The following is a 25,139-nucleotide window of genomic DNA, read 5'->3' on the forward strand; positions in this document are numbered from 1 at the left end:
CATACTAAACTGTCAGCTGCTTTATGGGGAAATAATTCTAAAAGGACGAGTGTTCTTGACAATGTCACCAATGCATAAGAGTAAGCAGTTTTTCTTTCAGTAGGAAACACGGAGGTCATTGCTTCATTTGTATGTTAAATTTATACTGTGCCAGAAAGGTTTTTTAAAATTTCTTTTAAGAATGCTTTCAGTAGAAAAGACCTATTACCATTTTTCTCTAATCTTCAAAGCATCTTCAACCAATCACAAACTCTTCTTCTGAAGATGAGGCTGGTTTGCGTATTTGCATGTAGCAAATGAGGAAAACAGTTTCTGAAATTAAGACTAATTGTTTGTGTGACAACTTGTACTTGCAACTTCAGGGTGTAATTCCTTCTACTGGAGCTGGGAAAAGCTCATGAGAAACAGCACCACCAGCAAGTGAAGAATTCCCTTTGGGCAGGACTGTACAAGCGGCTGGTGTAACTGAAAGCGATGGTGCGACGTTCTGCACAAGAAAGAATCAAGACTGCAGCATCACAGGTATAACATTGTATTTGGGGGGGGGGGGGAAGTGTACATGGTCCCATGATTGAAGATTGCAGCATAATACATACGTGCAAGAAAGGTGAATGTTACAGACATTCTGACTGAACGGGCATTTTTGAGTTGCAGCTGCATTGCTTCCATGATCACGTGTTTTTACGTGAGATATTTCTTAGAAATGTAAAACACAGGAGATGGAGTAGAAGTACTGCAACACAAAATCTCTAAGTTCCAGTGAACTGCCAGCAAAATGGGACATCTGGCCAACTACCAGCAACAGTCCATCCCCTGAAATTCACAAGCAGTAAAGAGATTATTTGGCAGCAACTCTAAGTCTGCAGCAGTGTATTCCTCCCTTTCGGGCCTTAATATATAGTTCTTAGGGAACATCTCATCCAGTTCTCTCTACTTCCAACCTCATGAAGCATATTAAACCCTCTTAGAAATAGTTAAAAGAACCAAGGGCAAGGAAATTTCTTCTATGTTTTATCTGAAGTAGGAAGGAATCCAATGTTTGTCTTGTATGAGGTCTCTACAAATACTTTTGGACACCAGAATTTCTGCTTCCGCTAGCATAACCAGTTGGATGCAGAAACAACCACAGCAAGAACTGGGAACTGGGTTGAAAAGTAAGAACAGCCCAGTCCTACCCATTGTTCCTTTCTTCTGTACTGAACTGCACAGGGGAGACACCATCACCACACTGGAAACATTTAAAATAAGAACAGAGATCTACACACATTAATCTGGGACAGGGTTTTCCCCCAGTGGATGCAACAGCCCTCCCATTCATTTTGTACCATACCATGCGTGTGTGGTATTGACTGGCATTCCTGTGAAAGTCCTGTCAACACTCTTCATGCTTCTCAATATGTTAAAACTGTCCTTGCTCTAAGTTCAACCTTCCTTAAACAATACAGCAGCTAAAAGAAAGCTTTAGCATCTGGAGTGCTGAAGTATGGAAGTTTGTTTATAAAAAAATAAAAATAAATTGCAAGGTGTTATGAAGAGAATTTATTTGGTCAACAAAAGGAAACCCAAACAAAAGACTGAATTTCTGACAAAACCCACCAAAACCAAGAGTGAAGACAAATGCAGGACTGTTCATAACCCTTTTCCCTCTCCTGTCTCATGCAAGTTTTTCAGATTAATCACACCAGTAATAAGTCTTGGAGACTTGGGGCTTTTAATTTCAGTGTTCAATTTAACTCCATCCCATCACATCTAAAGTGAAGGAGGTGGACCTGAAATGAAAATGCTGCTTTGAAAAAAACATAGTAACTATGAGTAAAACCGAAGATATTCCAAACTGCACCGCAGACTTGCTTTGGTACAGCTGGCTGCTGCAGAGGGCACAGCAACTGCTGGTGTGTATTACAAACTACAGAGGTACACCAGATACAGCAGGCATGAACTGAAGTTAGAATTCTAGCCGTGACCTTCCTCTGTCACCAGAAAGGTACATGAATGTTTGTAACAATTAAAACAGCATAATGTTCCTTTGCCCTGGCATGGAAATGCTGCTTAATACAAACTACAGCCCTTCAGCACACAATGATACGTACCAGCAGCGCTTCACAGAAGCCCTTGGAGGTGCTCAGGGTACCCTTCTCTAAGGAGTCACCAGTATTGAGGGGCCAATTCTGCCTCTCTCACACAGACCACTCGTGTGCCTCACTCCACCTGCTCAGTTATTAGTGGGGCAAGCACAACTGACCAAAAGTGACAGAAGTGGAGCCAAACAGCCTGTGCAGATGGATGAGTACAGACGGAAGCACATCTAACTTGCCTATGTTTAAGCTTTGTGCATATAATATGCAGGTGGGCACTGGAAAGCTGTACCTAAAATAAACATAGCCTTCAGGGCTACATGGCTTCTGCACCTCCATATGCAGCATACAGATGTACCCTTAGTCTATCAAACTTACAGGTCTTCTTTAAAGCTTCAAACCAATTAGATGCTTTTTATTGGAATGGCAAAAATCACTGTAGGCACTGGCCCCAAGAGTGCTTTGTCCTCTTAAGTTTCTCTTCTGCTAAACAGTTCTCTAACAGACAGGGCCACATCAGGCTTCTCCCCTACTCCCTTCATTAAACCATTTTCCTATGTAATTTTGCTTTAGAGTCAAACTCCTGCCAGACAAGTATCAGTCTGGAAGAAAAACTTCCTGCTTTATTATAAAGCTTTGAAAAAGAATTCAAATGGCTGGGCTACGGTAATTTGATACATTGTATCTCAGCCAGTGGGCTCCCGCTTCTCAAAAAAAAAATCCAAGATTAGCAGACATAACACTTCAAGCTGCGCTGTGTGAAACAGGATCCAAATGCTACTATGTTAAATAAGACTGAAAAATGGGACTACTCTATTTCGTAAATGGGAAGAGCAGACAATTTGGATAGTGGTTGTCTTTTCCGCATTGCTTTAAGTTTTCCCAGTTCACTGAGTATAGACATTGTTATGTTTCTTGCAAGCCTGGTCAAGGCCAGTGGGTATCAAATGAGTAAAACTGACCTTAGACAGGTTTGATATCACTGTCCCTCCTATTACTATTTGACAAGTGTATGTAGGTAGAACGGACTGTGACCATCGCTGACAGACAATGTAAAAAGAACACAGGGCAAATAAACATGCTGTCCGTGCTGGCCTCTGCGCCAAAGCCCAACCAAAACCAAAATTCACAGTTTGTTCTTCAGGAGCACAACCTGACCGAGGCACCCACCCCTACAGCTCTGTGCCAGGTCAGAGCACAGTCCAGGCACTCACAGCTTAAGGGGAATAATGGGCCAGTATTTGGGCTGCTTTTTGTCACAGTTTCTATCAAAAATAAGCTGCATGGCAGCCTCCATTGCCTGGATTTTGGCAGCTTCAGCACCATACAGTTTCTTCATTTCTGCCATTCGCCTCTCCCCAGGTCTTTCTGTAGGCGGCTCCACAGAACGCCCCGTCCTTTTGTGAAGGTCTTGATCAGCCTCCACGTACTGCAGCTCGGCTTCCAGCTGCTGCTGTCTCCCTAGACAAATAAACCACAAGAGATGCAAATTACTGAGCTATCAACCAATCACATTTTATTTTAACTTTTTAAATGTTACATATTCAAATTTGTGCTGGGTCTAGAGGGCCGAGATCCACGCATTCTAGGCTGCAGGCAACTTCTGCAACAAAACAAATTGCGTATTACTTATCCTGCTGTGCTCATTATGCAAAACGACAAATTCCTACTAAGCAGCATGATAAAGTCAGGCTGGAAAAAGTGGGGAGAAGGGAAGAAGATCCTGGAACTGAATCCTAAAACTGCAGAAAACCTCTGTATTAGTAATAACAAATAAAAACCAGCATTGCTTCATTTCTCCCCACCATACACACACCCTGAAAAGAAAAAACCCCAAACCCACACCAAACCAAAACCCACAAAAACAAAACAAAACAAAACAAACCCAACCTGAGAGAGCTGGTTTCCAAAGTAACGACTTAGCAGCTGAAGCAAGGAAACAACGCACAGGACAACGCAACGTTAGCTGAACCATAGCCAAGAGAAAATGTAATCAGTTACTACTCTACGAAAGTGAACAAATTGGTCTGTCATGTAAAGCGTCTGCCATCAAGTGCATCCAGTGAAACACAGCTGCAAGCATTGTGTTTAGATAAACTAGCCGACCTCATCCATTTCTCAAGACTTGCAAAGTTCAAAACTGACAGCCTTACTGCTATTGCTTTAAAGACAAAACAAAACAGCACCCAACATAAATCCCCGCACCACATCTTTTAAAGAGGATTTAAAACAGTTCAGAGAGGTGAAACATTTTGACCAATTTGTCATCAAAAATCCTCTTTGGTAAGCCCAATCAGGAAGCAAGAACTTGATTTTGCATGCCCAAACATACCTCCACTTCCTGGGCGCTGCTCTGATGGATAATAATGCTCTATGCAGTTAAAACAGGGAAGTGCTATACAAGACTCCCCTCTTATGGGGACACTTCTACACAAGAGGAAGAAAATCATCTGGCAGTTGTTGAACTCCTTCACCTACCAATAACAAATGACGGTTCTCAAAACTGCATCACAGAAACAGTTCGCTACTAATAAGAGCTCTTTTTTTAAAAATTTTTAAACATTAAAAGGGACAGTGTCCACAGGTCAGGATGCATTACTCACATACAGGACGTGCTTCTCAGTGTTTGGTGCCATGTACCTCTTCCCTCCTTCCCCTAAGGCAGAGATTTAGCTTTCACAAAACACATGACATCTGCAAACCCTAACCCAAAGTTAAGTATCCTGACATATCTGTGTCAAACATCTGCAGTTTATTTTTACACTGGAAAGGACTGAACAGAGCAGCCAACTGACTGCCTGTCAGCCTTACTAAATGAATTATCCCCTGTACCTCATTCACAGAAAACAGATATTTTAAACTATAATCAGAAACTTCAATTCTGGCATCTGTTTGTATGACAGGGACACAGAAAACTTTTGTCCTGTCATTTCAAACACCATCCACAGCTTTGTGTTGGTAGTTGAAGGGCAGGAGTGCTTGAGGGGTTATTAGAAATCTATTCCAGAGAGACGTTTCACTTTCTGTGATTTTGCTTTAAGGGCACACCCCCAAAGTATGCTGCACTGCCAGAATTCATGAGGAAACATACATTAGAGTCCATATGTGTTTTTGGAAGAGTCAGATTTATTTGGTGTCAAGCCATTTTAACCAGAAGGTCTGAATTAAGAGAACTAACACTGCCTACAGAGGGCGCAACACCATGAGGACAGGCTACAGCACTAAGGCTGTGACTATACAGGTCACTTGCACCCCATTGAAACAAACTCACTGGGACACCAGACTGCCCACAACTAGGTGACACGCTTTTAAGCATGAACTTGATGCAAATTACATCAAGGAATAGTGTTAGACAGAAAACAAAAATCTATGCTGGAAAACCAGTGTCTCCCACTGTAGGTTACACAGCAAAACCCTGGCAGGGCAGTGAATTGAACCCATATGTGTTGACTCTCTTGTGCCGCAAAGATAATTCCTTGTACTTGCGTATTGCCCATGGAAGATTTTTATTCATTAGTGCCATAGCTGCATGCTAGAGACAGCTGCTTCCTCGCTTGCTTGCTGTATAATGCTCTCTGATAGCTCATTGCACACAATAACACTTAAGAAAAATTAATTTCTCTGGAGACAGATAATGAATTCTTCTGTTTGGAAATTAAATGCGTCTCTAGCAGAAGCTTTATGATGGATGAGTGGATTACAGTTTAGTGTGCATCAGTCTCCATTTTGTAGCACAAAGTAGTTCATAAACCCGCAGATCCTAATGTTAACAATCAAAATAATAATACCAATTTAAATTCCATCCTCAAAATTACCTAACGACTGTCTGGAGCATATGTTTTACTTTACACTAATCAGATGCACTGCCCTTAACTTTCTAACCTGACTTCTATTCCATAGCTACTGGTTAAAGAATTCCCAGAGTGACTCTATTACAGAGTCTCAGGCATGTGAATCAGGTCTACAGAGTCCCGGCAGAGGCTAGGGACAGAAATCTGCTACAGAGACCTACAGTTTTTTGTACCAAAGCCTGAATTTGAGCATAGAACACGGCAGCTGTTGCTGGTAATACCGCTGTAGCTGTGTGGAATATGTTGCAGTTCCAAATCAGTTACTTGTGGAGAGATACTACCATGACAAACTCCACTGTCAGTGACAGCGCTATTTGCAGTCATGGACAATCAAGAAAAGAGAAGCCATGGAACTAAATGGAAGAATCATAGAATATCAGGTTGGAAGGGACCTCAAGGATCTTCTTGGCAAAAGCATGGTCTAGACAAAATGGCTCAGCACCCTGTCCAGCCGAATCTTAAGTGTCCAGTGCTGGGGAATTCACCACTTCCCTGGGAAGATTTTTCCAATGGCTGATTGTTCTCATTGCGAAAAATTGTTCTCTTGTGTCCAATTGGAATCTCCTCAGGAGTAACGTGTACCCATTACCCCTTGCCTTTTCCATGTGAGTCCTTGTAAAAAGGGAGTCTCTGTCTTCTTTGTAGCCACCCTTTAAATACTGGAACATGGTGATAAGGTCTCCCCTAAGCCTTCTTTTCTCAGGGCTGAACAAACCCAGTTCTCTCAGCCTTTCCTCATATGGCAGGCTTCCCAGTCCTCTGATCATCTTTGTGACTTCTCTGGACTCCCTCCAGCCTGTCCACATCTTTTTCGTATAGCAGGGACCAAAGCTGAACACAGTATTCCAGGTGTGGCCTGACAAGCGCTGAGTAGCATGGGATAATGACTTCTTTATCTCTGCTGGTGATGCCCTTGTTGATACAGCCCAGCATCCTGCTGGCTTTCTTTGCCGTAGCAGCACACTGTTGGCTCACATTGAGCTTGTTGTCCACCAGAATCCCCAAGGCCCTTTCCACAGAGCTGCCCCACAGCTCGGAAGATCCCAGCCTGTGCTGCACTCCTGGATTACGTTTTCCCAGGTGCAAAACCTTACATTTGTCTTTGTTGAACTTTGTAAGTTCTTGTTAGCCCACTCTTCCAGCCTATCCAGGTCTTCCTGCAGGGTGGCTCTCCCTTCTGAAGCGTCAACTTCCCCACTTAGTTTGGTATCATTGGCAAACTTCATCAAGACACACTTGATCCCATCATTCAAATCACTTATTAAACAGCTTTGGGCCCGATACCGATCCCTGGGGGAACCCACTTTTGACAGGTTGCCAGTTTGAAAAGGAGCTATTTACCACCATCCTCTGGATGCGGTCTGTCAGCCAGTTCCCCACCCATCACCCAGACCACTTGTCTAGACCCTAACGCATCAGTTTCTCTAGGAGAAGGCTGTGGGAAACCGTATCAAAAGCCTTGGAGAAATCCAGATAGACAATGTCCACCACTTGCCCCACATCAACCAAGCAGGTTACTTTGTCATAGAAGGCAATCAGGTTTGGCAAGCATGATTTTCCCTCGGTGAATCCATGGTGGCTTTTCCTAATTACATGCTTTATTTGACTTGTGATAGCCCCCAGGAGGATTAGTTCCATAACTTTCCCACGGACTGAAGTAAGACAGATGGGCCTATAATTTCTTGGATCCTCCTTTAAGCCTTTCTTGTAGATGGGGGTGACATTAGCCTTCTTCCAGTCTTCTGGGATGTACCCCGATCTCCACAACTTCTCAAAGATTATGGAGAGTGGCCTCGCAACGACATCAGACGGCTCTCGTGACACCCTCGGGTGGATATTGTCAGGGCCCATCAATTTCTTGGGGTCAAGCTCCTGTAATAGTTCACATACCAACTCTTCCTTCCCTGATGGTGGGTCTGTGTTTGCATCAACCTGGATTTTTGTTCCCAAGGTCTGGGGCCCAACAGTGCTGGTAAAGACAGAGGTGAAGACAGTTTTGAGAACATCTGCCTTTTCAGCATCGTTGGTGACTAATTCACCTCCCCTGTTTAATAGCTGGCCAATATTTTCCTTCTGTTACTGCTTGTTGCTTATGTACCTGAAGAACACTTTCTTGTAGTTTTTGACATCTCTGGCCAATTTCAATTCAAGCTGAGTCTTTACTTTTCTAACTGCATCTCTGCACACCCTGGCAATGCCCTTGTAGTTCTCAATGGGTATTCGTCTGCTTTTCCATCTCCGGTACTCTTCTCTTCTGGTTTTGAGCAGACTCAGAAGCTCACAGTTAAGCCAAGGGGGTCTCTTGCTCCACTTACTTCCCTTACCTTTAAAGGGGATGAACTGGTTTTGTGCTTCCAGGAGAGTGTTCTTGAAAAACTCCCAGCACTCGCTAGCTCCTTTATCCTCCATGGAAGGTTCCCACGGAATCCCTCCCAGCTGAGCTCTGAGCGAGCTGAAGTTTGCTCCTCTAAAATCTAAAACCTTTGTCTTTGTACTAACCTTCAGAGTGCTCAGCAGGATCCCAAACTGCAATATTGTGATCGCTGCAGCCAAGGCTATCACTAACCGAGATACTACAAAGCAGGTTTTCTTGGTTTGTGAGCAGCAAGTCCAGCAGTGCCTCATCCCTGGTTGGCAGATCTAACATTTGTATGAGGAAGTAGTCCTCTACGCATTCCAGGAACTTGACGGATGACATGTGAGCTGCTGTATTGTTCTTCCAACAAATGTCTGGGTAGTTGAAGTCACCCGTAAGAACCAGGTTCTGTTGACCTGAAGCCTGCTTAAGTGATCCAAATATTGCTTCGTTGGCCTTATCATCTTGGTTTGAAGGCTGGTAGCAGATGCATACTGTAAGATCCCCCCGTGGAGATGACCCCTCAGATCTTGACCCAAAGGCATTTCATAGGATTTCCACAATCGCCGTAGTTGACTTCTATACATTCAAGGTTCTCCTTAATATAGCGTATAGGTAAATGGGTATGTAAACTACTTTTTTTCCAAAAGCAGTATTTCCAGCCAAACATAGAGAAAAGTAGGTGACAGCAGAGAAAGTGTTGTCTTGTTGAGATGCACACCAAACTTTCTTAGGTGTGGCAGGGGCTGGGAAGTAGAACTGCTCTTACTTCCAGCAGTCTGGGTTCTTTCCATTACCTCAAAATTTACTTTAAAAACAATACAAAGCAATGCAACTTGAGCTAAATGTGCAACTACCTCTTCATCAAAAAGATGACAGCAAGCCTCTGACAATGGAAAAAACAAACAAACAAACCCTGTCTATAGCCCTAAACCTATAGAGGCAACCAGAATTTCTCTGAAGCAAGCACCAAATATTCATCCATGAATTAGGTAGCAAGGTTTATCAAAACACTAATTCTCAGCCTGCAGCAATTAAGTCCGCAGCTCATTCTCAAATCAGAGTTTCACACTCCAAATTTGTCATTGTGCTGCCAAATTATTAATGCGAAACAAATAATTTTTACACAATTCTAAGTAGTTCCTCCTTCCACTTCACACAGACTAAAATAAATGTGCTTTCTTTTGCAGCATTCAGCTTCAGCTACTGGCATGCTTCCCCCAATCACGGAACATTATTTTGCAAATGTTCACAAGACAGAGAGGCAGCTGCAGTGGTGGTTGGTTCCTGCAAAAAGGAAAAGCATTGCTGACATTTTCCTAATTGGTCAGTTCCATTTCTTCCCAAAGATGCTCTTCCTCTCTTGAAGCTCTTTTCAGACTTAACTTATCCCTACCAAGTCCAGTTCTGCTGGGAAGTCATCATTACCTGGCCAAAACCAGTTGAGACGTCTTTTTCCAAACACAGTAAATAGCCTTTTTTCTTCATATTTAAGGAATACTAAGATCTCTACCTAACTCATACTGCACCCTGGGACATCATCAGTGATTCCAGGCCTTTTAAAAGAGTTTTGGTTGTTGTTGTCCCCACCCCCCCACCCTTTTATGGATGACTTTTAATCTGGGGTATACTAGCTGAAAAGTGAACAAATATAGACAAGTACCTCCATCCTCAGGGACTGCCAAAAGCAGGATAAACAGTAACTAATATCTTAGCTATTCACTGCATTTGGGGCTTCATATGCACACAAATGCCCTCTTACATACTTAAAGCAAAACTGTGACCTAAGCCCTTCAAGACATAAGCTATTTTCCCCATAGGACCTTAGAAACTCAGATGTCTTGTTTCTCTTATTTTATGAAAAGGAAAATGTTCTATACTTTCTGTAAGTTTGATCCACTTTGCTCTTTCTTTGTAATATCCTTTGAGAAGCTTAAGTAGTAATAAAAAAAAAATTACTGTCTGGAATTCATCCTTTTCTTATTAAAAACAAAAACAAACAAACAAACAAAAAAAAAAAACCAAGGAAAAAACTAACCTCAAGACCAAAACCAAAATAAATTCCCTTATTTGGAGAGAAGTCTCCATGAAGAGACTTTTCAACATTAAAAGGAGAGAAAAGTACGGAGGGTAATTATATATGTCGGACACCTAATGAAGGCACTGAAAGATTCATACCCAGCATTGTGTGTTTTCTTGTACCATTTTTAGCTTATTTATACATTCAACCCTTAGCTCACTGTAGCCAGCGATCATATGCAATCTGACAACGTTTCTTATGCAGGCAGCCTTCTCCACAGCTCTCTAGGTGCACAGACTCTGCAGTCTGCCACATTCCTGGGCTCTGCCCCACACGATGGTAGTTATGGCAAGAGACCAAAGGCTTGCTCCCTGGAAGTGTCAAACGGCCTTTACTGACTTTCAGTTTCTTGCTTAGTTAGCACATTATTCTTCAAGGAAATCCTGCACTTTCCCCAGCCTTGGTCTGTTTTTTCTGTTCCATGATTTCAGACTGACCTATACCCCTGCTCACATATTTGCCTGCTTATTTCAGATGATGAATGATTTTCTATTACTGCTGCATGTGCACTTTCTGAGCTTTCTCATCTAGTCTTAAATGCTACCTGAGCTGATCTTGAGCAGCCCACACTAACAGAGTTAAAAAACACTACCCATTTCTACTGATTAAAAACTCCTAGTTCTCTCTTTGAATGCCACTTCCCACAAGCCTATCTGCTGTGTTAAATATTCTGCCCACACAGGCTTCTCAATGCAAAATGCCAGCTTCTTCATCTCTCTAGAAAAGCTAAGTATCTTTACCATAGACTTACATGAGTTTTTCTAAAGTGGTAGCATGAGACCATTTTATTATGCCCGTACTTGCATGAACCAGGCACATCATGAGGAAAACCAAAATCTTTGCCTAAAGGAATTCCAACAAAATAAGGATTTAAATCTGAGGATTTGTAAACAGGATATTCAAGGAGTTTAATTTCTTCAGAGCTCTGGATTTCCAGAGGGCTGACATCTCAAGCATGACTCTCAAGTGCAAAGCTTTGCAGGACAAGAGTTTCCATCAGTGGGAGCCTGTGAGATACAAACAACTGTGACTCACCCCCACATCTGTAAAGATAAAATATTCCAGGTTGCCGAAAACAGCACAGTCTCACTTGCTGGAAGATTACTTTCCAACACTAAGCAACTTACAGAAACTGTGGAAACGTACTGAAAGAAGAGAGTGACGATTTTATAGCGGAATGAACAGCCTCATTCTAGCTGTAAATTGGCCTGGGAAAAATAGACTTATGTTTAAACTTCTTAAATTTAAAACCTTGTGCTTGCAAAAAATGTAACAAAAGGATTACAGATGACACAATGTAACTTCCCCCTTCCCATTTTTAACAGGAGAAGCCTGATCTTCAAAGAAGTGGAGACAGCTAGGCCATATCTTACTATGCTCGCAGTCTAACCTATGGAGAAAAATCAAATGCTGTAGCTGGCTTGAAAACACTAATTTGGAATAAAAGTGACTTTTTGGGAGTAATTGCCTGCAATGATAAGCTCTCAGTCATCAGAGTCACAACCACCATGAAAGAGAACTACCAAAAACGCTGAATGTATTAAAAACCCAAGTATCTACACTGACAAGTTTTCCATCTGCTAGTTGAGGAGGGAATGAGTTAAAAGAAATTGAATATTTCACCACATATATCTACAAGCAATGCAATATTCTCAAGCAAAAAGAAAATGTTCTGTTACAGGCTTTGAAGTAAGAGCAGATGTGATTCCTTGGCAGGCTTGTGGCAGTCTGAAACCATGGTTCCACTGACATTTTTCTTCCCTCAGCTACAAAACCAGCTTATGCAGTTTCTGCTCCCTTCCTTCTCCCTTAGCTGCACGCTCCAGCTCCCAGGCCCCTCCAGGATGCCTCTACAATTGTCTAAGGGGCCACACAATGATTCCTACAAAAAAAACCCAACCCAACCCCAACAAGTTGTATTTAATCCTGGTACAGTTCAGTGTCTTGGCGCCACACACGCTGAACTAAAGGGGCAGCACTGGAACAGGAGCGAATGGCTAGGAAGAAAGATTGCTGAACCTGGCTTTGGCAGTGAGACGTGTTCATTGAAGCACAGCCTGATTGAAAACGTATTGGTAAAAGCGGGAAATAGGCTAAGGCAAGAGAGTGGGCTCCTTAAGAAAGAGGCAGTTGCAACAGGCTGTCTAAGCAGACAGCAAACAGATTTTGCAAATCAGAAGTACTTGGTTTGGTACCTTCTCTTTCACTATAATACAGATTTTCTACACATTCTAAAAGAGGACAGCTCTGTAGAAACAGGGCAAAATTACTTACCAAGACAGCAAGCAGAGAGAAGGTATCTTTGAAATCAAAAGTAATAGAAAGCCAGGAAGTAAGGTTAGAACCAAGGTGTTCCACTTCCAGGTTTGCTACTGGGTGGTATGGATCACTCTCAAGTTAATTAACCACATGCCTCACTGTAATGAATCTGTAAAATGAATCTAATACTTTCCTACTTGACAGAGAGTTTTAAAGAATTAATTATCTCACATTATTTTGAAATCTGTGGGTTAAGTAACTGACAGAAAGTTACACAGCTAACCAGAGAATAAAGAAGCTGATTTCTGTTTTAGAAATAGGATTAAAAACCAAGAAGGGTTGTCTTCTTGTCTCCAAAACAAACTGCCAAAGATCTGAGATGGAAACAATACAAGCCTTCATGTCCATGTTTACATTAGCAGTAGGCTACACTGGTTACTGCCCAGCTAAACAACAAATCACCTTTCGTTTATTTTCTTCTATTACCTTCCACAATGAAACCCTTAAGAAGGGATATTCTCATCCCAACCAGAAAATGAACTGAAAGAAATCAAACTGCATAAACATGAAGCTAGCCCAGTGGAACCTCAAGTGAAAGCCTGCTCTAGAAATTTGAATGCTCTACATGGAATTCAGTCAAGTATATGTGCATCCAGGTTAGAAAACACACAGGCAAGCCCGGTGTAACCAGGGGTCCGTATCACACCAGAGACACCAAGGGGTCCAGATTGTACACTTGTACCATCTGACAGAATTAAATAGCCAGGAAGCTGCTGACCGACCACTGCTTAGAAATTAGTACAGGATCAGGCACTGGCAGCTGTCTCTAGTAAGGATCAAGTCCACAGCAAGAAGATTAAATACCGACCAGCTGACTCTGCGCTCCCATCCCCCCAAAACTGCAGTCTGTCGCTGATGGCAACAATGCTGACGCCAGACAAAGACACCAGTGCTACAGTAAACAGAAGGATTACTGAAAGCTATGTATAACTGTATCCATATATACACACATATATATGGCACAGTCAGAGGAGACTGAACAAGGAAATGTTCAAATTTAAAAGTGCTTCTTTAAAACCAAACCAGCACACTGAAGAAACATGAGTTTCACAATCATTTTTTACATGTGCCCTGAATAGAAATTAAGCACATGCCCTTGGAAGAAAGTGTTCCATGATGTACAGAGTGCTAGACAGCTAAATAATACTGAAACTTTGGTGCTTTCAGGCAAAAAAAAAAAAAAAAAAAAGGAAGTAGCCTGTACCAGTCCTCTAAATCAAACTCACACATTCAAACTTTACATTGAAATTTCTTTCTTGACTCCAGCCACAGCCTACACTGCTGAACTCAACTTTGTTTTATTGTATGACATGAGAAAGCAACTCAGTAGTATATGCAGGGAAATCTGCAACTTTATAAAAAACATTCGGAAAAAAATTTTGAGAGCAACTTGTAAGCATGTCATTGATTTTCTGAAAGGAAGCATGCTCAGGGTATGAGCTGACCTTTCAGTTAACTGGCAGGTCCATAAGTTACTATTACCGCAGACATGCGGAATTAAATAACAATCTCTGATCCAGATAAAATTAATTTCAGCAAGTAAATAGCATTGTTCCATGCTGTTAGTAAACTACAGTGTGCTGCCCGACCAATCATTTTGAAAGAGCCACCTGGAAAGAGGGTCAAACTAAAGGCATCAGCAAAATACATCACAACTTGTGAAAGAAAGGGCTGAAGGGTAGCTTTGGAAACTTAGTTTACCTCTGACCTTCTGAGTTTCTCATTGCTCATTTCAACATTCTAGTAAATCAAATGAAATACACTTAAATACATGAGGATAATTGCCACGCCCAGTATTAAAAACACAACAAAAAACATTGGGAAAATATGCTGGAGAAAACCTGCAGATGTGCATCTATCGTACCTTTTGCAAAAGGGAAATGTTTGACGCTAGAAATAATTCCAGAGTCGGTTGCTGGAGTAGAAATCTGAGCACTGTCTCCTTTCAAAAAGGCAGCTGGCATCCTGCCCTTCAGAAAGTTAAGTCGTACTTCTTAGCAAATGGGAGCTCCATGTCTCTCCTCTGTCACTTCAATGGGGCAATTCACACATGGAGGAAGTGTTTAAGTGACTTGATGAAGAGAAGACTTTACATGAGGAGAACCATCAGAGTGACTGCCTGTTCACGTCAAAGGTTGGTAACTAATGCCAAGATAAGAACACAAAAGCAGGGAATGCAAGTAGCTACACATCACCAGCTTTACCTACTGAGAAATTGAGAGATCAGGAAAAGGCAGATATTTCTTCCTGCACTCCTCCAAAGCCAGCCAGATGCTCTGCTATCTACCACCTCCACACCTCCTCCACCAACGTGTCACACATGATGCAGTCCCCATAGTCTGGACTCTTCTACAATTTTTCAGCCTCCTTCCCACCATACCAGTGGCCAAAAATCCCAAAGCAATGACAACTGATGAATTTTAAAGCAAGTCTTCCAACCCTTCTTTCTGCTCAGCAACCACATCAGAAATTGCAGACCTCCTAGAATTGAAGGTGCTCTGCAAGGCTTGTGCAGAGTGAGAGAACAGCAGCGTTGGCTTGTTAGTATTTGAACAACCATATTAAAATTGAGGCCCAGGATGTTCTTTGGAGACCTACATTCCTCGACAAAGTTTCTCCAATTTCTGTGAATATAGAGCTGACTTTTAGAGCAACAACCACCACTTCAGCAACTGCAAATGAAATTAAACCCAAGAGATTCTTATCCAGCTAAAAGTGAACAATAACAATCAATAGTGTAACACCCATGTTATTTATTTCAGTACAAATATCCATTTAATATTTATTCTTCATTTCACATTGCCCCCACGATCTCAATGTACTGCAGAGCAGTGTTTTGACAACTTAAGACATATGTCCTTGAAAATATCAGGGGGAAGTTCTGATATCCGGATAAACAGGTTTGGATACTTTGGAGGCCAGTAACAATTGTAACACTGATGAACAGCTGGATCAATCTGTACTGAGTACCTCATAGGGCTGCAGCACAACTGTTTCTTGGTATGTTCTCATACCAACCTTCTCTGTTTTTCTGAGAGACAGGGAAGTGCTATCACCCCTGTATTACAAGGCCAAATAAAAAAAATGAACACAAATTCCTAGAGCAGAAGGTGCTTTAGATTCCTTGGAATGGGCTTAACAGCAGATCACATCACAAGGTGGCACAGGTGCTCAACCCAGCTGCTGGAAAAGATAAGAGTGACAATGTTCCCCTGCACCTTGGGGTTTAAGATACATCATCCTTTGGGTATGAATGACTAGCTCCCTTCTTCCTTGAAGCCATGGTTGGAGGAGAAAGATTATTATTTTGTAAATCTGTTTATAAATTTTGAAAGCTTTTGTGGATCTAGTCCCAAATGGCATGTCCAAGGTCATGATGGAAGTCTGTAAAGGCCACCCAAGTCTGAGATGAGTAGCCTAACAGCCTCTGTCTGTCTCTCTCACTTGATTTTGAGCGTGCGAGGAAATGAGTTTCGAAAAAGACTCAGGCAGATGGAAGTCTCTGAACTCTCAGTTTCTGCCTCCACAGCACCCACATTTCCCTAATGACGATGGACATGAATTCCATCTGGATGCTTCTGATAAAACTGACGCACAGCGAGAGATGTTGAAAAGCAAATGGTGCCTCTGAAGTCTTGGCATTAACAACGCCCCATTAAAATTAGCAGAGGTAAATTATGTGTCTCCAAGCAAATCTGTACAAGAGGTTTGCTTTATAACAGAGAGACCTAAAACGTGTAACGCTTGAGATACTTTTCTGCTGTGCTCTGTTGTTGATTCTGAGCAGATTTTGTAGATAAGGAGCACAGAAAGCACACATTACATCCATTTCCACCTTGGTCCCTGGCAATGCTTTTCAAAATCGCTCCAGTGCTGTACACCCTGAAATTTTAAACATTCTTGCTACAGCAACAGTTCCCCCAGGTAAATACAAAAAAGGTTGCATTAGAAAATGCTTAATTCATAGCCCACACTGTCACTGTCCACTTGCAAGGTTGCCAAAGGATGATGAATTCAGATTTATCAGCACAGAACTGAGGCAGAGCTCTCTCCTAAGTAAAATCATTTAGAGATCCAGAAATGCTGCATGTGGCACCTAGATGGAACCAGTAATTGAGGAATTTTAGGGGAAATGGAAAACTGCATAAACTGTGAAGACAGACTGCCCAAGACGAGCGATTAGCACAGAGCAGCTTTTATGCCACTTTTCCCTAGAGCTGTGTCCGTCAGCATGGTCTCACCTGCTCTTTTCCACAGCAGCTGCAGCTGCTTTCACAGGCTCCCCTGCAGGGACAAAGAATGAAGGGAAGACTAGAGGAGCCACTCAGAGCAGCTGCAGATGCTAATGGCATAAGCAAGCAGGCAGAACTGCCTTCAAAAAATTACCAGCACCAGTTCTGAGTGTAAGTAGCCTCTGCGTCTTCCCACACCAAACTCTTCCCATATGAAGCTATCTTCCGTAACAGCCTTCTGAAAGCCTTTTTTGCTCTTACAACAGGACCAGGGAGGGATTCCTTGTTCCGCACATGGCCTCTCAGCCCTGGGGTCTGCCTGGTGGTTCTTTGCCAAAGCTTTGCAGAGCCCAGGTACGTCACAGCAATGCCCTCAAGCCTTGGAAACCGCATGGACACAAAGCAGGCACTGACACTCTGCTTGTCTGACCTAAGACTGAGTTACCGCATGTATTTTCTTTGTAACAAAAAAGTTCCAATAGCTAATCCATCATAGCAAGCTACTGACCTGTTTCCACAGGATCCTTCCGAGACCAGCAACTATCAAGAAACAGCTATCAAGAGCAGATCTAGCACGCGGATGGTGAGGGACAGGGCAGCTGAGAGGAGCAGTGATCTGTCTCTGTCCTGCACATCGTATTCCCATATCCTCAAGACAAGTCCAGTCAGAAGGAATTTTACCACAGCACTAATTTACTAAGAGCAGCAACAATACAAGATTACCAGACTTCTCTTACTGACTAATGAATAATTTAGGGATAATAGCTCTCTGGGAGAAAGGGTAGTTCAAATCCCATACTTCTTCAGCAAACATGATGTTGACAGATGTCTTTTGGTCACAGGGATGACATCTAACTTAACTGTTAAGCAAAAAGTCTGGAATGAACAATTCTTCTCAAATCATATGTTTCATTCTTCTACCACTTGAGGCTTTTTGCTTACTTCCTGCTCAGGTACTCAAAATCCCTTATAAATATGAATAAACTGAACCTCTCAACAAGCCACCTGAGGTATGTACTATCTCCACTATAATAACAGGAACACATTAGACAGACAAATAAAGGGTGACAATTACAAACACAGGCTTCCAAAGTTTAATACATATTTTCATATTAAGACAGCATTCTTCATTTCCATCAAACCTAAGAGGAAATAGAGGTGTTTGACATCTTGGCATTCCTCTTAAAGCAACATCTACACTACAGCTACACTGAACCACATAAACTTTTCCCATGCTCCTAGCTATAAACCTGCTGTAACTCAAATACCAGTACTCCACAGCATGCTTAGGAAGAACTGAGCCCAGTACAGCCACTACCAGACAGGGCAGCAGCATTCCGGGCCCCAGCTCCACCAAACTGTCCAGGCTGCACACATGGGAGAGTGGTCCATGGCATCCTCAGATGCCATCTAGGAGCTGAAACCTGGGGCATCCCCTGGCAGCAAAACAACAAGCCTGGCCTTGCACTTGTGTACTTTCAGGGGCTGCCAACACTGTCAAAGAGTCTCAGCCTGAGGCACACAACAAATAAGAAAGACTTCACATATAATTTCCAGTTCTATATATTAACCCTCACATAACTCTCCTGAGCATGCAGCAGAGGATATCCATTTCTGACTGTGTCTGGTCCAGTGATACAGAAAGCACACTGTTTCCTCAGCAGCACCTCAAGCTTTCTAGTGTCTCTCTCCCATTAATTCCTGTAGCAGCAAGTACACCTGCACAGCATAATGTCCTTTCGCTGCAAAATGTGTCAGATTGATAGGAAAGACATAGGTCCACATAGCAAAGCTATACATTCTTCTAAGCTCAAATTCCATCTCTAGTATGAGATCCAAGGACATGTTCTTGACTATCACATACTCTAGGAATGGCTGTGCTCCCAAATTGATACTCTTAGTACAAAGATAACTTTGTCTCTTATGAAAACAATATAAAACTGTGCCTAACTGTTGCTCTCTAAATACAATTCAGACCCTCTATTTTTGCAAATACAGATTAGTTTTCAATGTTAAGGTGGTGAAAATTGTGGCACTTTTCCTTATTTTGCTAGCAAGGAGGCATTTTCTCAGCTGTTGGCTTCCAGTACCAAATAACACAGACTCTACATTGGACACAGTGTGCATGCTTGGCAAGATTCTGCTGCTACAGGATAAAAAGTTCAATCATCAAGAGGAGAGATGTGGTGCAAAAGGAGAGCCTTTCACATTTCTCCTTCAGTTCACAAAAAAACTCACTTCAAAACACCTCTCAAGCACCCATACATATTGCAGAGAGCACTCTTATTTCACAGACATTTCTCAGAAGCTTCAGCAATTCAACTTCTAAAGACAGTGGTAAAAGTTCACGTGACAACAAGGCTGACAAAGCCAACGAAGTTAGCAGATATTTATAAGGTCACCATCCACACTGCTATGACAGTTTAGGGTAGGGAAGAAGAAACAAAAAAGATGCTGGTGACCAAGAGGAAGAATTTGAACTACAGTCTGATGGAGATAAAGACAGACAAAGAACAGGGAGAAGCATTTATCAAAAGTGAAGAAGGAACATATGGTGGCAAAAAACCTGCATCGAAGTCTATTTTCCAAAGAAGCACATAGGCCTTAAACGAAACCAACAGCTTCATGGATCTGATACTATTCAAACAAGTTTCAAAACATGGAAAATTTATTATTCCCTCTTCACAGAAGAGGCAGTGGCAACCATCATCTTTCAGAGAAAAAGAAACCCAAGGGAAAAAACCTACAAATTGCATATTTGAAACAAACATCTTCATTCACCATTTCCTTTCAATTTTTTTTAAAGGTTTTCCATCTGGCATGAAAATTTTAAGTTGAGACAACATTATTTCGGGAAAAGCTGGAGGGTATGTGTAGGAAATACAGAGGCTGTAATGGGAAAAACTAGTCATAGCATTAACAATTGACAGACTATTATCCTTCAGTAATGAACTGAGATGACGGTACTTTCCTTTGCTTTTCTTTGTTTTTAAATAAAGGACACTGTCTCATTGCCTGTTGACTACTACAGAATGGTTCTCAATGCACTCCCAATGCTGTATTCACTCAATTACAGTAGTCATTTTCTCTTACATGTAAAAAGGGAACAAAGTAAAACTGCAAACTACGTGTTTCATAGGCTAAATTTAAAAGTGTAATAAATATGTGCAAGTAGCCAATTTACTTAATTGTTAGGCTTATGAATCTTCCTTTCTTAGTTTTTGTCCTTTTAGTTCTTGCAAATGTAAAAAGGCAACTTACTGTATTTTGTCCTTTACATCTAGGATGCTTCAAGAATTCAGCACACTACCTAGGTCTGACAGGTATAGTAACCCAGAAAGATAACTTCATGCTTTGCAACAGCCAGAGGGAAGATTTTTAAATACAACTAAAAACTTCCCTAAGAAGCACAATATATTAGGTTCACCAGTTACATTAAGAACCAAAACAACAGACTAGGCTGACAACAAAACCCCCTAAAAAAATAGACTCACTAGATAACTATGATTGCATATGAAGAAACAGCTGAAAAGGAAAGAAATTAAAGCTGTCTGTAAGGGATTTTAACCAAATGCACAGTATATCTAGAGTACGAGATAAATTTGTAGTGCATTAACATGTCTGAGTTCATACAGACTCAGCTGCTCACAATTACTTCGGGGCATTCCAGGAACACATAACTTGACTGCAACACATGACATGAATATAAAAACTAGTAAGAATTTGACATGAATTCAAAGACAAAAAAAGAGGTTGTTTTAAAAGAGGTTGTTTGTGAACAACTGTATCACTGCTGAAGTGTTAAATCATGCAGCAAGGCTCAGAGTTTGCCAGTTTCAAAATTCACTGTGCAAGTCAGCCAATCACTGCAAATGCCCACTGTGGAAACAAAACAAAACAAAAAAATCACTACAGAAGTTAGGAATCTGCTTGTTCTTCAAGTCTGTGGTAGTTACTGAAAAATGAAATAAACCTGAAGTTTTCTTCTCTAGCTAGTCTGACATGATGTCTTTCTTATATTTAAAGCTTTTCTCTTTGCAATTAGCATTAATACTTGCATTTCACCATCCACACACAAATGCCTTTCACACCTACATCTCAGGCCTATTTAAGTCTTCCACAGTTAAAGTTTGCAAGATCCTACCCTCTGATATCTGTGATCATGTTTACCTCCAGCAGACTCTAGAGCAGGCATTAGAAGTGAAGAGTCTGTCATCAGCTAGGATTTGTTTTAGTCCATTTGATTATCCTTCTACATGTTGATGAGACATGCATCATGTGTGAGAACCAGCTATATCTTACTTGGTAAATCAAGATTCTCATTATGCAACTCCAAAATAGCTGCATTAAGGCTGCATAGTATTTCCTAATTTTGCAGGGCTTGAAAAACATCAGACTAATGGAAGTCATTCTTCACAAAGATAAATCAGACCTCCACCCTCTGTACGAGTATCCCCTTCCTTGTGTGTCAAATTCTCCTTTCTATTTGTCCCATTGCTCTTCTCTTCCCATGTGTCTCACGCTTCAGCAAGTTGCCAATATACATATATCAAACTCTTGCATAGCATTCATTTTCAAAGAAGAGCAAGCCAGGTGTCTGCTCCCAAGTGCATACCAAGGTGCAGGGGTCAAAGGCTGCGAACTCCACCTGGAGCCCCTTATTTGTGCCAGAGACACAGCCTTCCCCTTAACGTTCCCTAACAGCTGGCTTATACTTCAACTGATCCTCAAGGTCACTATTGGTATTCCCCTCTGACATGCCCAAACATTCTCATTCAGTTTAGACAAAATTTAAAACTCTTACCTCAACATTACAAATGTCTCTTCCAGAGATGGATGCCTAAATTTCAGCCATTACTGAGCTTTATAGTGCCCAACTTTCTCTACAAATTTGCTCCTAAGGTGGGGGGGCAGCCCAGGACATACAGTTTGGGATTGAAAGGAAAAGGCATCAGAGAGGAAATACTTAAGTAATCATGGGTTTCTTTTGTGGATGCGTTATCTCCATCTTCTTGGGCATCGATACAGAACAACAATCATTCTTCAGCACAGTATGAAAGAAATAACAGGATAGTGTCATTATGGATCGCAGCTTAATGAACCCCTAAATTTCATTTTGTTCAGAAACAGCATCCAGGAAAATTAATAACACTGCCTCCTAAAGTAGAGTGGTACTGCCTTCAGCACGGTCTCCGTATCAGCTCATTTCCACACCATCAGGAAAACAATGATTTTCCCCTCCTCCTACTGCTTATGTTTCTTCTTTTGAGAAACTTCAACAGAATTAAAAATTTATTCTATTTTCCTCTTCCCCTGCCACACAAGAAAAAATTATTTCTGAACAAGATCATACTGTATTTTTAATTACACACAAAATTAGCATTTAGATAGCACCGTTCACCCAAGAGTTCTGTGGTACTTTTAAATTTCAATTAAATTAAGTACTTGTTTACTTTTTCATGCTTTGAGGCATTACAGATTATTATTATTATTATTATTATTATCCTCACTTTACCAGGGAAACTATCCAAGAAACTGAGGCATGCAGTAGCTAAAGACCAGATTCTGCTTAAATTTGCACAAAGATCTGGAATAGTGCTGCTGAAGTGAATGGAGTTACAACCCAGAACTAGGCTAGTACATGGCACACAGCAGAGACCTAATTATTCCAAAAGGCTCCAAGTAGGGCTGTGGTGGAAGGAACAAAAGTAAAATCTGTATTCTGAGTCACAAACCTCTTCCCAATTCACCTGCTCATCATAAAGAATCAAATCGTATTTTTAGCAAGAGCAGCCAGTGAGGGGTCAGGAAGAGATTAGATAGCTATACCAAGGTCACATAGGATATTTGTGACAGAGAATGTCTCTAAGCCCAGATTTCCCGATTTCCAGGATACCACTTTAATCAACTTGCACACCTTTAACCACCACTAACCATAAAGACAAAATCAATCCAAAGAAAATGTACTGTGTTTCCAGAAGTAGCCGAGCACCTTAAAGCATCCTGTACCTCATCAAAGCAACGTTTCAACAGCGAACACCACGCTGATTCTGCAAAAGCATGATGAGAAAGAGATGCATGTCAGGTACTACCACTGAGCTCCTTAACTCACATTCCCCTGCTAACTAGAGCAACTGTGCATCATACTGATGGGAAGTGTGAAGTTAAGCTGAGGTGTTTCAGCGCAACGGATACCCTCTGATCAACGAACTTAAAATAACACGATTTTTATCTCTCCCTCCCAATCACTGCCTCTATTATGCATTTTTAGAACATTTTCCTCCTTCAGAGAAAGCAGAGAAAACTCTATTAAACATTCATTCTGGGTATTTCCTATTGCAGTCATGTGGGAAAAGTTATTTTCATCATGCTGCTTTCTTAAAACAGATAATAAATTTGCCTGCAACATTTGTATATGCAGTAAAGTGTCAATAAAGTACAGCATAATCTTTTATTTCTTTTAAGGATTTCACAGAAACAAAGATGACCAATACCTCTGAGGATCAAGACCTGAGAAAAATCTTAAGTCTTTGGCTTATATTCCCTGCTTAAGGACTTGGGTCCAGATCAAGACGCAAAACAAAGAGAAACTTGTGGTATAGTACAGAATGAAGAGTACCCTAGGGATGCAGAGGGGAGAAGAAAAAGGTCATGGAATTTTACTGTTGGGTTAGCCAAAGAATAACAAACAAAATGGCTGCTCCATGTTATAAAATACATTGAGGCTTACTCTCGGGTTCAGTGATGTAGTAAAGCACTTCCTCTGGGTTCCCCTCTCAGACATATAGCACGTTTACTAGATTTAACCATAAAAATACTGGAGTTTTTCCTTCAGGACTGAAGATGACTATTGTCTCCTGGACAAATATGTTATTCTCCTCTTTGCAGTCATAATCTTCTCTCTCTCAATGAAAAACGTTCAAACATTTTCTGAGACTTATTTCTAATGAATGGTGCTTAAGTGCACCCACCAGTTTTGCCTGCTTCTTTCCGTTTGGCTTGCTCGTGTGCAGTACCTATTTCTGTGAATTCTTACAAAACCTGGAAATGTTGAAGCCATCCATTACTCAATGTTATGGCTACCGAGTACCAGAAAACATAGAAAAAGCATGGACTTACGCAGTTCTTCCCGGTGCCTCTCTGTCTGTGCAAAAAACTGGCGAAGCTCCTCTGTGATCTCCATGTTACTCAAGTCATATTCTATCTCCCCTTCAGACTCAGAGTCTTCCTCCATTTCGGAGTCCCTGTCAGCATCCTCCCTCCCTTGGTGGGCATCTGTGTACTGCTGAGCTCCCCCACGGTACGGAGTTCTGCCATGTGGGCTATAGCTGGAAGAATAGTTTTGGGTATGTGGGGGATCATTCCCATCCCAATCTGAGTAGCGGCTACTTGGAGAGACTGCAGAAGGATGCCACGGTGGGCGATAAAAGGACTCCATGGCTTTCCTGTAGGCTTTCTGGTGTCTACGCATCCAGCGCATGGCTAAGTCGTAGTGCTTCCAGTATCTTGCGTACACTTGCTGGGAATACCACGGCTCAGTGTCTTCCTGTGACCAAAACATGTGCAAGAGGGAAAGAACACCAAAAAAAAAAAAAAAAAATGGAGGGGGGGAGGGGAAGAGAGGGAAAAAAACAGTAGTTGAGGGGAAAAACACTGTAAATGCAAGAGCAAAGTTTGCTTTTAATCATTAGTCATCCTTTTCCTTTGATAAGCCATATACATCTGAAAGAGGACAAGTATTAACAGAGTGCAAGTGCACTACACTTCATTACTCTTACAAGAGATTGTTTTTGCACTGACACAACTACCAGTGAAGGATTAGCAACAGAGAAGTTGCAGTGTCCAGAAGGTATTTTCCAAATGTTCATGCTACTACAGTGGGAATCGGTTCTTTTTAGGGGATATGCTGTGTGGATATATTCCACAATTCCTTAGCTGCTTATGTGAGTTTTAAGAACTGAATCATTCCAAGGTGTATGTATTACAACCTACACCTGATTTCCAAATCCGCAGACAGAAAACACAAGAGATTAAAATTCCTCCATATTAAACAAAGGCATTCATTTTATGGAGTAACATATTTCCTCCATCTGCCTGCCAAAATAAGTTTCTCAGAAAAGGTCAAGTGGCAATTCAGCCAAGTTCATATATCCATCATGGCCTCGATCAAAAACAAGACTGTATTTAGCCAAGTGCAAGCTGCCAGTAAATCTCCCTTTTGTACTC

At 41.5% G+C, this 25,139-nt stretch overlaps 1 protein-coding gene across 2 annotated transcripts in view; it reads right to left on the reverse strand.

The window, feature by feature from the left end:
• Nucleotides 1-1,624: 1,624 nt before the first annotated feature.
• The window catches only part of GEMIN8 (gem nuclear organelle associated protein 8), a 30,372-nt gene continuing 6,857 nt past the window's right edge, over nucleotides 1,625-25,139 (reverse strand). Inside the window, exons 4-5 of one of the 2 annotated variants that reach the window (XM_082334365.1) lie at nucleotides 24,033-24,455; nucleotides 1,625-3,536 (exon numbers count right to left, since the gene is read on the reverse strand). In XM_082334365.1, coding sequence (XP_082190491.1) covers nucleotides 3,286-3,536; nucleotides 24,033-24,393 — 612 coding nt within the window. In that variant the 5' untranslated portion in view covers nucleotides 24,394-24,455 and the 3' untranslated portion in view covers nucleotides 1,625-3,285. Of the gene's footprint in view, nucleotides 3,537-24,032; nucleotides 24,460-25,139 lie in introns of both variants that reach the window. The other variant, XM_082334364.1, reaches the window with a different exon arrangement.

Source organism: Platalea leucorodia (genome assembly GCF_965183815.1).
Source record: "Platalea leucorodia genome assembly, chromosome: 2".
In the NCBI taxonomy this organism is placed as follows: domain Eukaryota; kingdom Metazoa; phylum Chordata; class Aves; order Pelecaniformes; family Threskiornithidae; genus Platalea; species Platalea leucorodia.